The 12,784-nt window shown below is 41.7% G+C and overlaps 1 protein-coding gene across 1 annotated transcript in view; it reads left to right on the plus strand.

Moving 5' to 3' along the window:
* Positions 1 to 443: 443 nt before the first annotated feature.
* The window catches only part of T265_02859 (hypothetical protein), a gene marked incomplete at both ends in the record, with an annotated part of 20,698 nt that continues 8,357 nt past the window's right edge, over positions 444 to 12,784 (plus strand). The window contains one exon of the mRNA XM_009167203.1: positions 444 to 504. Within this exon, the coding sequence (XP_009165467.1) occupies positions 444 to 504 (61 nt within the window). The remainder of the gene's footprint in view (positions 505 to 12,784) is intronic.

A 12,784-nucleotide genomic window follows, 5' to 3' on the forward strand; every position in this document is an offset into this window, starting at 1 on the left:
GGAGGACCGAATATTGGATTCACAGACAAAGAGAGAAGGAACTCCTCGGAGTCAAATCAATAAAGGTCACAAGCCGGACTCGAAAGGACAGAGGTCACTCCAGCATCGACCGGATTACGACGGCGAACGGGGACACAGGACAACGGAGCAAGTAATGGAACCGCCCGACCGAACAATTAATCGTGATCAAAGGTCTCCCCCTGGTAGCATCACATATATCAATACACGCGTAACACTATTCAACGCGCAACCACCAACCCACCGCTACGCACCACTACGCTTCCCGACAGCGCACCAAAGGTGTCACCTCGATTGGTGATGGAACGTTTGCAATCAAATTGCCCAGCTCAGCGAACAGGTCAACAACCATCTACGCTACCTGAACTACCAACATTTCTTTCTATAGAAAACATAAGGAAGACCCGTCGCATTTTTTTGAAAACATGCAATATGCGAGCTACCTTGGAAGTCACTTCCAAACTGGTTATAAATACCGTCCACAGGGTTCGTTCGCTTATTACATGAAATAAAGTTTTCTATCAGTCTTGTACAGTTGCACGGTCTTATTTCCATCTACGTCACTGCTACCTCAACTGTGGAGGAATAGGACAAGCCATCAGCACAGTTATCCATATAAATAAAAAAATCAGTAAAAACATAACAAGTTAATAAGTTAAGTTTAACCATGCCGTAAGCTATTCTTCTGGAAACCATGGAAGCACTTTTCCGGTTTAGCTCGCAAATTAGCCATTGCTTTGTCGGCCCCAGTGCTTTAATGGGTGTTCCTACAGGGTACCACCCATTCAAAGTCTATTTCACCCAAAATTTCACAAACGCTCCAAGAATCCATACCGACTAGATAAAAGTTTCTGAGCTTGGTAATGCAAGAAGGTGACCTTTAGCTCTTAGAAGCTCGTTTATCAATGCAAGCAGCACAAAGTGCCGATAATTTCGGTAACCTTCAGAAAATCGGTGCTGGGTTTGTGCACCTTACAACTTTTACTGTTCTGTTTAACAGCTGAACTTTATTTACCCAAACGTCACAAAGTCGTAAAAAATCTATGCCACTGGTTACTCTCCACCCGATTTTTCACGCTTGTAATTAGAAATCTGTCTAAAAACATATTAAAACTATACTGAAAATTAAAAATGAGAGTGATTAAAACGGCCTTGAAAAGTTGGTCGACAGATTTAAGGAACCGTACTAGGATTGCGCGTTTTATTCGCTTTTAATTAATTAATTAGTTATTCAGCTACAGTTTTTCCAATGTGCGTATCTGCAACCATAGAATTACAGTGAAGGAAGACAGAATCTCATCTCAATAAACAACCCACAAAATGAAGTAGTTTTTCTGGACCATTTGGTTTTGGTAGCCGCAAACTATTAAGAGGTTACTGTGGTCAATCTTCACTTGTGCAAGCAAAGGTGTGGACATCAAGCTGAACAAAACACGCGATCACTCCTGGTGAACTGATGCGTGCAGTTCGGATGAACAAGACAAACCGTCGACAGACAATGGGGCAGATAATGAGAATTGCTCATTTTCACAGGTAAAATTGCTTGTAGGTTCGTTTGATTCTCACTTAGACACTGGTCTGTAAACTTGGTTAAAATAGTATCATTTAGTAAGCATTCGATGTAACTTCCGCTACTAGGATGTCACATGGCTCTATTGTGACCCAAGTGTAACTTTCTCTTCAGCTGTCAAATGTTGCAGCACTCTCCAAGAAGACCTAGCACACATGTATTCACAGAAACTTCATTAGACTCAGAAACACGGACTAATTTTCATTTGAACTGCAGTGCTGTATTCGAATGTCACGAAACAAATACGCTCAGGTTATATCCAAACAACGCATCAACTTTGAGCTAGATGTATCAACTGAGTATGACTTCGGCACACTTTCTCCGTTGGTGGAAAGTCTAAACATTGCGCATTTTGTGAAAAGTGCTTGTAGAATTTTCCAAAATGCCCCGACGTGGTTTTTACGGCTCACCTAAAATAGCATCGTCCCTGGACGGATGATCAGAAAAGCTTCACGGAATCAACTTTGGAAACATAATCACACGATCGCTCCTTGCTTGGTTCCAGCAGGCATCTAAGACGACCACCAGAAGTTCTTTCAGTGGAGTATTATGGACCATTATCGTGTAGCACTTAAGGATCTTACAAAAGTGTGTTTCCCTAAAACCCGTAACCAACATTTCTTGAAGGGAAAGAAAACTGCCATTAGGAAATGTGTGGCTGAGTACAGATTAGCCTCAACTACGACTTTTTGAACAACTCTCTTGGACCTTTATTTACCGCCCAATGCGTAGTGGCTGTATAGGGTTTAATCAGTCCTAACCAGTTTAGTTTAATCCATCGGTCTTCATTTACTTTTGTCGCGTAATTTCGAATGAGCCTGAATAGATACATCGAGCACAGTACCCCTATAGGAAATAACGTGAAGCAGGAGGGTAATTCTCAAAAGTATATATTTTGTTTTTCTGTACAAAGATGTATGACGTAATGTCGTGCCATAATACCGACATGTTCAAAAGTATACTTTCGAAATTGCCCTGAAAACAGGGGCAATCCACGATTAGTTGTGCCATTAGGCGTCCGCAACGCATCTGGGCTTGCCACACCGAAGTAAGCCCGGTGCATTAGTAGCAGCAGAAATTGTCCCAATGTGCACTGAAACTCCAACCCCTTGATCTAGGAACATAAAAGCAAAGGCGTGAAAGTGCCACCAAGGGCATTTCCAAAGCTTAGCATGCCATCAAGCATTGAACGTGTACACGCACTCGAAGTAAAGTAGTTCACTGTCCTCGGTGTGGCATAAACTGACCTGGCCTGTTCGCCTCACTAAGCTCAGTAAAAACGTTACATGAATTAGAGTTGCTTGAGTCGATGACAAACGGATACTAGCATGCAATGTGTTTCTACGCAACTTTTGATAAACAGAATAGCATTGGCGACAGACAATACAGGAATGCATTAGCACTGCTGTTTTTATTGTTATAAGAGCAAACGAGCGCGAGCATTTGCTCATGAAATTGGTCAAAAGATTTCGATATCAGTATCCAACGGTAAGCCCTATTCGTTAGCGTCACGGCAAAATCCTCTGATTGCAATCACACAAGCTAACACTCCAAGAGTAGTAGAGTATGAAGCTAGCCTTTTGGGTTTTGTCCGTGGCATCCCCAGCGTGGTTTCAAGGTGATTTTGTCCGGTGTAGCGAAAATTCCCTTCATCTAATCTTGTTATCTCCTGTTTCCTGGAATATTCAGAAAAATAAACCCTTGAGTGGAAATCAACCACACTCAATAAATCTGTGACCAAACTGCTCTAGTCGGACAACTGCACAGTTGACACTTGTCTAGATAATTGGCTAGTTTCCGCGCCTAGTAGTTTCCAGCCATTTAGATTCGGCCACTCTGCGTTCATTAGTCGGATAAGAAATACTGTCACAACGTATTATTTTTCAAAAGATAACCAGTCGAAAATGTTGGACTTCTTATGTAGACGAAATCTTTGTGCCCATGGAACTGCACAGGTGATCCCTGCTTTTTAATGTTTAGTCTTTCCACACTTCCAGTACCCTCAGGTTCACTGACTAGAACCAATGAAGAAACCAAAAAATACTCTGTTGTCAGGATAATTGATTTTCCTGAAGTCGGCGTAGCAACCTCAGCTGCGCTTGTTGACGCTGACATGTCAGTATTACTTACGCGACCGTTCTTTGTGACACTAAGATAGAGACGTATGTATGCTCTAATAGAGATTCGGTTATCTTATGGGTAAGAAAACTTGTGAATGTTAGTTCATCTTAGATTGACTGCAAAGTTTAGACGGTGAACATAGCTCCGGTAGTGTGTTCGAATGTTGGTAGCTCAGATGCTTTCATTGGTAGCTGGTTAGTTGGTTGTTGTTCTGTTTACCAAGCTTGACTGTTGACTTGCTAGCGTTTCGTCATCACTCGAGGAGGCATCGTAAACGCACTGAAATCAACGGTGCACTGGTGTTATCTCCTCGAACAGTACCGGAACGTCTGCGAATCAACTACCACATTCGGTGAGCAGATCAATGAATACTTCGTCAAACGTAGCTCCAAAGCTTCCGATATACTTTTTGTGAACTTGGTTTGAAGAATCTAAGTTCTCTAAGCCATGATTGATCATTCATCTGTTAATCTAGCAATAGTTTGCGTACCTGTTATGAGTGCAGCTTGACCAAAGTCATAATTACGAGAACAGCAGGGCTTCGCATGTCTTAACATCCCCTTTGATCTGCTTCACACACACTTTGAAAAGCATACAGATGACAAACGAAGCCAGGGTAGAAATTGCTTCGGAATTTGAAAACCAGCCAAATGTCTTCACTTTTGAGGTTTTTCATCTGGTCTTTTGAGATCGTAACCCAGCCGGGTATGTTTACCGTAGTATGAAGCTCAGTTTATTTGGCTTTCTTTTCTTCAACTATAAAAAGTCTTCCATTTTGTCAGTAGAAACAGCCAATCTTCGATCAGCTGTAGTACTCTTTCGGTCTCGAGCTGCCATGCTACCCGAAAAAAGCACGAGGGCTGATATACTGCGAGGTGACCAAGCTTAAACAGGGAAGTCGAGACGCAGGGGTTGGGTTCGAACCACGGACCTTGCAGTCAGTATATTCGCGCTCTAACCACCAAGGCAATCTTAGAAACTGGGGACGCCAGAACAGTTGGGCTGTTAACCGGTGTAACGCGACGCTGGTATAAGAAAGCTGCAAACATTGAGAAAAACCCTATCGACCTTTATGAATGTGACATGTAAGTCTAACAATTTAATTTGTCCAAAATTGTATCCATTTAGCAAGTTAACATGGACATTCATGTTCATTCTCATCCCAGTACATTTATATGCTCATCAACGAGCCTCGCTCAATACTTTTTCTTTCATATTTTATCCTAATTATGGGTAAATTTATTGCCCTGTAAAACCGGACACTCAAATACGTAAAAAAATACTTCGTGTATTTCTTGTGACATTTCGTCGTTATAAACATCATCATTATCATAAAAAGCGGACGCAATGCGTTTCTAGCCAATAATGGTATGGTTGATTAACGCTTCCGTCGCCAAATCCAGACAAAACATTTTTGGAGACGTTTTTTGCTAGTAATTTGGCGTATTTCAAAGTCGGAAACATCTCAAAGATCTAAGCAAACAATTTTAAGCACATCTATCTCAGCCAGGTTGATCATCCACTACTTGCCCGTATCGATTTGAACTTATATGGATCTCGATCACGTTCACATGGTTTGGCAAACTTTGATGAGTTCGCCCAAGGTACTGAAAACCTAATGAGTATTAGTCTAAACTGATGAACCATTTCCCGTAAAAATTAGCCCATCATACTTTCATTCTAATAAGGAATATGTCATCCAGTAGCAAAAGTTCTTTGATTCTTGCTTTTTGGTGACCAAACGCAAGTGGTTTGATTATATTGATCTCCAGTTCCGCTATAAAGTTTTATCGATAAACAAAAGTAAAATGTTTTTTGGAAGTGATGACTGCAAATCATTTCAGACACCGGACTCGCTCAGTCAGGGACGGGATTATGATTTTGATGGAAGATGTTTTGTATTTAAAAGTGCGCATAAAGATCTCCTCTGCACTTGGGATGAAGGAGTTGATCAATTTGCGCACGCTGAATAAGCTTCATTTAGCAAATAGGAGAAAATTGGGCCACAATCAGGCATCATGAACGAAAAATTCCATTTCCATTTACTATAAATGTTTACTGTGTTTACCTTGTCGAAGATAACTAGTATCACGTGATGCACAAGCGCCAAAACAGCTGATATCAAATAAGTTCACGCGAAATCATTTCAAAATTGTTTATTGGTAACGCACTACTGATAAGTTTTGCTGAACACCATGACAAGAGATTTAGCTGAGTTCCAGGTGAGTCTCTCGAAAACCACATTTTTGCAAAGGAGTGTATTTCTCGAAAACAGTCCAATTTGGGTTCAAGTAGAACATTAGGTTGACGGAAACTCGGGGACTGCGCCTACCTGATGAGCCCCAAGAAAGGCGAAACCGGTCGTGGGCTGTCGAAGAATTTTCAGCAAACTTATGAGTAGTGCATTACAAATACACATGTGTCGCGATATCTTGAATATCGTAGCAACTGAAACATGAGGTGGCCTGGTGCCGCACATTCAGTTGCCTGTAAATAGTACAAACGATAGATTCATCTGGGTTACAGGTGAGTCTCTCACAAAACCAAATCTGTTTGTTTGTTTGAGTGTATTTCGCTCATTTCAAAATTGATTGCAGAAATCGCAACTTTAAGAGCAGGACAACTGATCATGATGCTTTCATCCATCATTTGTTGATTGCTTCCTACACTGAGAAACAAACCATATGGATAAAGCTCCACTAGTCTAAAACAGACGTGTCTTTTTTATAAATCCAGAAAGACGAAAAACCGGAAACAAGATTATTAGCTCACACCGTTGAGACGATATTCATATACCCCGTTGCAGCTGAATAACACTCGACTATCGACCGTGAATTTCGATCGATTGGCAGTCACCTGGTCTGGATACAACAAAAGAAGAAAATTGTCTAAAAACCCCATACGATCTCATCAAGCAATAAAAATTGTTAGCGTAGGTAGCCTTTTTGGAAAAACACTTAATCGCATAAGGGCCTGACCGGAAAACGTCAATCTCACTACCGGACAGCTATGTTGCTGATCCATATTCACACGGCTAGACGGCTTGTAATCTTCTTGGGTGAAGCAAGGAAAGTTCGCATGAATGCTGATTCATGGTACATTACTCGCTGGTGTCATTTGGGTTTTCAGTGGCACTATGTATACGAAGAAATCTGAGTACACCATGTATGTCTCTTTCATGGATTACGGTCTCATATTTTTGTTTTCCACATGGTAATTTCACTGTATCAATCATCTCGTTTGAATTCAGCGTTTTACCAACTTGCTAATGTCGCAAAGTGGCAACAACATTAAGTGCCTCGTGTACTTTTAGATCACTTTCGGTGGCACTCTGAGGGGCTGTTACCTAATCGTACAATAAGCGGAACAAGATTTTAATTGTTTAGTAAAAAAAAGTGTTGCCTGGCGACTGAAAAATTGCTGACGTAAAACTTCGGAAGCAATTTATGCATCGCCTAATATACTTGAGTAATATCTGCTTTTTCTCGAATTAACTTCCAATATTAGCCTCTTTTACTGGATACCTCGAATCTACTAGCCACTTCCGCTCCACAAAGCATGATGATCAATTCATTTCCAGTCGAATAAAACCCTGGTGGCTTGATGCGTTGAGAGTGTTGCACTGAGTGATACACTGCGCACATCACTTTACGGATACCTAAACACCCTATCGACTTTCTGTAACCTTTCGAAGGCAGGAATACTTTACAAAATATTCATTTATCAAAGTCGTAAGAATCATCAAGTATATAAAGGGCTTAGCTTTATAGATAATGTTTTAACATTCAGCATTCACATGTACGAAAATAGTCATGATGTACTCTTGATATGTTACTGAGACGCCTAGGTCATGAAAGATTTGTGAAACAGAGGAGGCAGTTGGCTGCTCTTCTGACTCAGGTGGACGGCTGGATTTGATCAGCATACAACAGCCGGTGGAGGCAACAAAGGAGACGAAAAATTAAGCTATCGGCATTAAATCGGATATCGCAGGTGACCACTTCGAGTTCTTAAAATGAGATCATTAAATCGAATACACTCAGTCACAGCTGCGGGTTAAGGTCAGTCTGGTTAGAACTGTTAAATAATAGCTGAGACATGAATAGTCGGTGTGAGTTTGATTGATGAAGCTGATGAAATTGTCGGGGCACTTGAGACGCAACGGAGATTTGGGAAATATTGAATATGCACCCAAGCACACACTCTAGAGAGAAACAGATAGTCACTGGGTGAAACCCAAGGCTGCGACATTTCGCCGACCTAGAGAGTGCTCTCTGTTTCTCCTACAGCGATTCAAATTCAGTTTTCTTTAGTCATTTTGGCGATAGCAACTATTGGCCCATTGTGAAAGTCGCGTGAGTGGTTTGTTGTGACACTGACAGGCACCAAATTTTGGTCCATCATGCCGAGGTGCGGTAAATCAGCTTGAACTTAGGTATACATGTGTCACTTAATGCAGAATTTGCCCGGTTAGCGGTAGATCACGGGTGCAAGAACTTCATCTTTTTGTTTGCTTTGTGTGCTTCTCGGTCTACAGTCTCGACGACATGTTGCATTTTGCACAGGCAATTTCATTTCGACCGACTATTTTATAGTCTAGGGGATGAACCGGTCATCGGTTTTGTTCCAGTGCTTGTGGATTTATTATTGTACACATCTGAAACTTCAACACCAGCCAGTACTCTGGACGTTTTATTGAAGCCCAAGCATATATATTCTTTACATGTGAATTTGAAAAGGAAGACCAGCTGCCATTTACTGAAGTTTTACTGACCTGCACACAGAATTGGTTGGCACAACATCATCTGCATCAGTAACCATCAAAGACGGGTCAGTATGTAAACTTTAGCAGCATCATTCACCATGGAGTTAAATTGGATTCTGTTCACTGCTTGTACTTTCAAGCTGATATCTTAAAAACAAACCATACACCAGCAAGAATCCTGATTACACTCCGTTCTCCCTTCAAAGGCGATGTTCTTCGTCAAGTACTTATGAAAAGGCTACAACAGACATTTGAAGGAACATTCTATGCTCGACTTTTGAATACAAGCCATCTTACAGGCTATATCATCACCAGGCTAGAGCTTTATGGTACACCTCGCTTGGCGAGTTCAGTGCGTGTTAATGAACTTATCAGCTCCGAGGAGACAGCTGTATCAGTGGAATGACGAGGCATGTTTCAAAGCAAATGTCCGAGTACATAACTTCTGTGTGGTGGAAGGGACGACGGCACAACATAAGCAATTCCACAACTATACTCATTTGGTTTTCACGGGAAGCTCAGCTGAATCTCCCGTTTATGATTTTCTCGTTCAACTGAATGTGCTGCACTGGGCGTTAAAAAACAATTGACGTTTTAGTCACTGGCGGACCAGTTTATGAAGTACAAGTCAATATGTCAAAGCTTGTAAGAACTGGGCTTCTCTCCATTGGAGAGAATTGACGTCCGTATTTTCAGCCTAAAATTTGTACGCAGATTCTGTTTCAGAAAAATTCATGTGAACGGACGATCACTTATCAGCCTCATGTGACCCGCCGAATGCACACCGATTCTCCCGGCCTCATCTACTGATTTTGGATTTTAGGCAGCTTCTTACTCACCCGCAGCTTTTATCGATTCCGTCACTTATACACATATCCAGATTACTAGAATTGATACTGAGTGTGTCGTGCGTCATTGAACGCTCTTGTTCAGACCCTACTGTGTGGATATATTTGAGGCGTAAAAAAATCAATGGTGAAGGACAATGAATTAATTCCAGTAGCCATTAAAAGTGTATGTAGTTTCTATGCCTAGCTCACCGGTCTTCATTAGAAGGCATGAGGTTATGAATTTATTGACGGTTTGTATACCAAATTGAAAAATTTATTTTTTGTGAATTCCTTCATAAGTGATTTGGGGTATGAAAGTGACACAGATATGTTTTCGGAAGGTTCCAGTGAGCCAGAACTTGCATAACAAGTGAAACCTATCTTAGATTGGTGAAAAATTTGAAAACATGATAATCGTTGGTTAGAAAAATTCATCAGTTTGGGATTCGGAAGGTTCCAGTGAGCCAGAACTTGCATAACAAGTGAAACCTATCTTAGATTGGTGAAAAATTTGAAAACATGATAATCGTTGGTTAGAAAAATTCATACAGTTTGGGAAACACCAGTTTCCAGCTGAGGAACAGCATGAGTGCCGGCGTGTATACTAGCGAGAGTATTCTGGGTACTTGTGCGAGTAACTTTCGTGAACATATTGATGGGATGGACAGAAGGGGGCGTCATATGTCCTTTTGTCTTTGATTTTTTTAGTGCTTTGTTCATTAGATGGCCAGTTTTGAACAGGTGGTTGGCGACAGCTTGGTTTTAACATTTTCACCTGTCGTATGAGTCGAGAGAGGTTCCTTGATTCTTGTGTATAGGTGCTTTATCGTACGATCCGCATAATCTGCAAAACAACAGCACTGTAGACGAGTTGTGAACCTATACTTGAAAGACTTTTTCCAGAATAATCCCGGGAGAGCTGGCTACAAATTAACAAAAAACCGTCTCTTCTGAACGGCCTCTAGAATGCGAATTCTGTCTGGCCGGTGAATTAGAGTTTGTCTCACTTCTCAGTTCCAACTAAAGGATAAAGTTCGCGTCGATGGAGTGCTTGCTTCGGCGTACCACTGCTCCGTTTACTAAGATCTAGGCTAATGAAGTCAACAGTGTCCTTGTTCTGCTGCTTCAACGCCAATAAAATGGCTGTACGGGCACAGTTGAACATATATTTGATTGCAAATGCACACAGTTTATCTCACTGCTGTTTTCATTGAAAATTTTTTCTCTCGAGACCGCAGTCTTTCCATTCTTCAATCCACAATACCTTTACTTGTAACGTCTTGTCACTTCGGAGTCCTGTTCTACTCGCTACACGATTTCTGATCCGTTGAGACCGCTCCTCAGCACGTATGTTTGCTAATTTTGTTTCTCACACTTTCAGAAGTTCTGATTCCCGTGGAATCAGATTTGCCCAGTTTCAGTTGCCTTTATATTTTTCATATTTGTTTTGGGGTTTGCAGGATACCTATTGCTCATTCACATCACTCCCGTTTTAACAGTCGTCTTCCTAGCCTGGAGTAATTATTCCGGTGAGTTCACATCAAATGGGGAAGCACTGGACTCGGCTTTTGCTCTCATAAGAGCTCATCTTCAGGGCAAATCCAACTGCCCTGCCGGGGTGTGAACTTCGGATACCTGACTTGTGAGGCGAGTGTATTACCACTTCTCCATCGGCGCAAGCTGGACGCACCTGAATTCGCACGTCTGAAGGGATCAACGTGTTCACTCTTTGCTATAGGTAGAACCATATTGTTATCAACTGAGGAGAATAGCGTTGAAGAGAATATTTGGCGATTTGTTGCAGCATTCTGCAGCCTGTCGAGTTTGTCTTGATCCTGTAAGTAATGACTAATCGATTCCAGTCTTCTCCACTAAAGGCCATACCGTTGATTTTGGAACCTATGTTTTAGACGTCGAATCAAACTGAGACTGAGCTGTTTTTTTCTCACTTAGAGAGCTTGAGCTATTAATTTTAACTGTTACACACAGACCTGATTTGAACACCATTTAACGGCCGCGTATGTTTCAGCCACTAACATCTGACGGCTGTGCGAGGTTAAGAATGAATCACCGAAGCTCTGGTTAGTTCTTCAGTGAGATTTTCATCGATTTGCACGCATTCTTATCCACTTTTCTTCCCACCTAAACCAAACTTCTAATTTCACAAATTCCAACCTGTTAGAAAATTAATACATTTCAGCCAAATAAAAAACACGAAATTATTCAGGACATGAGCGCGTGTGGCTTTATGGTTATTCTTTACTCTAGAAAGAAGTTACACCAAAACAATCTAAGTGGATATTGGTAGCCCATTTTATAATGATGGTCGTTGGTTCATTCACCGGGCTGGCCAAATCGGTTGTAAATGTTTAGTCGCTGACTGACGTGACATCATCAGTGCGTTGTGAGTAGAAGTGCGTTTGAGGTTGGATGTGTGTGGTTGTTACGAGGGAATGCACTGAGATAGGGTCTAGTCACTCAGGTCGACCTTGACCGATAGCTGATTGTTTTGGTGAGCATCCCTACTGGCCTGTTGGTTGACCTGCCTCCTCGGTGGTAGCACTGAGAGTTTACAACTGTTGAGAACTTTGTTCGTTAGCCTCCACTGCGAGTCCCATTTCTTGGTCTGCTGGCCTAATGGCCAAGGCTGACTCGTTGTTACCACTGTGTTGGCTGCATAGTCATTGAGTAGGCAGGGTCTATCTCGCTACACCATTTGATTGGACACCTTGTGGAGTACCATACTTCTAGGACTTTCCTTCGTATCTTGTACCTCCGAGTGATGCGATTCCAACATTTCTAGAATATATTATATAATTTCTGATCGTGTGGGGAACAAACGATGGTGAGACAAAATATGTCGAAATATTGGTAACTTGGGAGAGTCTATTGAATAGTGATCAGGTGGCTGTTGATCGGTTCGCCGAGCTTGACGATTGAATAAACAACCAATGATCGGTCAGAGTCGACCTGGGTGATTAGATCCTATCTCAATGCATTCACGCGTAACAACCACGCAATTCCAACCCCAACGCACCCAACTTCTACTCAACGCACTGATGATTTCGCCTCGACTAGCGATTGAACGTTTACAGCCAAATCGCCCAGCTCAGTGAACAAACCAGCGACCATTATCCCAAAACTTTCTCGTCATTCTATTCGTGGAATTGGAATTTGTGACCTCACAAGTCAATCAATTTGGAAAAAATGGAAAACGCCATTCTGACAATCAACGGTATCCTCCGTACCATAGAAGTTCATGGATTTGTGTCATAATGGGAGACTACATGAATGCAAAATGTAAGTCGGTTACTCGATGCCTGGATAAGCCTAGCTAAGTACGTGATGCTAAACATCCACGTATCCTGCGCCAATTATGTCCTTAAAAAACAAAAAAAGAAGATAATTGTTCAGCTGTAACACCCTTCCAGTGCCTAACTGCCATGCGACCCGAAGGAAGCACGAGGGCCGGGATACTGT

The sequence above is a fragment of the Opisthorchis viverrini genome (assembly GCF_000715545.1).
Source record: "Opisthorchis viverrini unplaced genomic scaffold opera_v5_37, whole genome shotgun sequence".
Classification (NCBI taxonomy): domain Eukaryota; kingdom Metazoa; phylum Platyhelminthes; class Trematoda; order Opisthorchiida; family Opisthorchiidae; genus Opisthorchis; species Opisthorchis viverrini.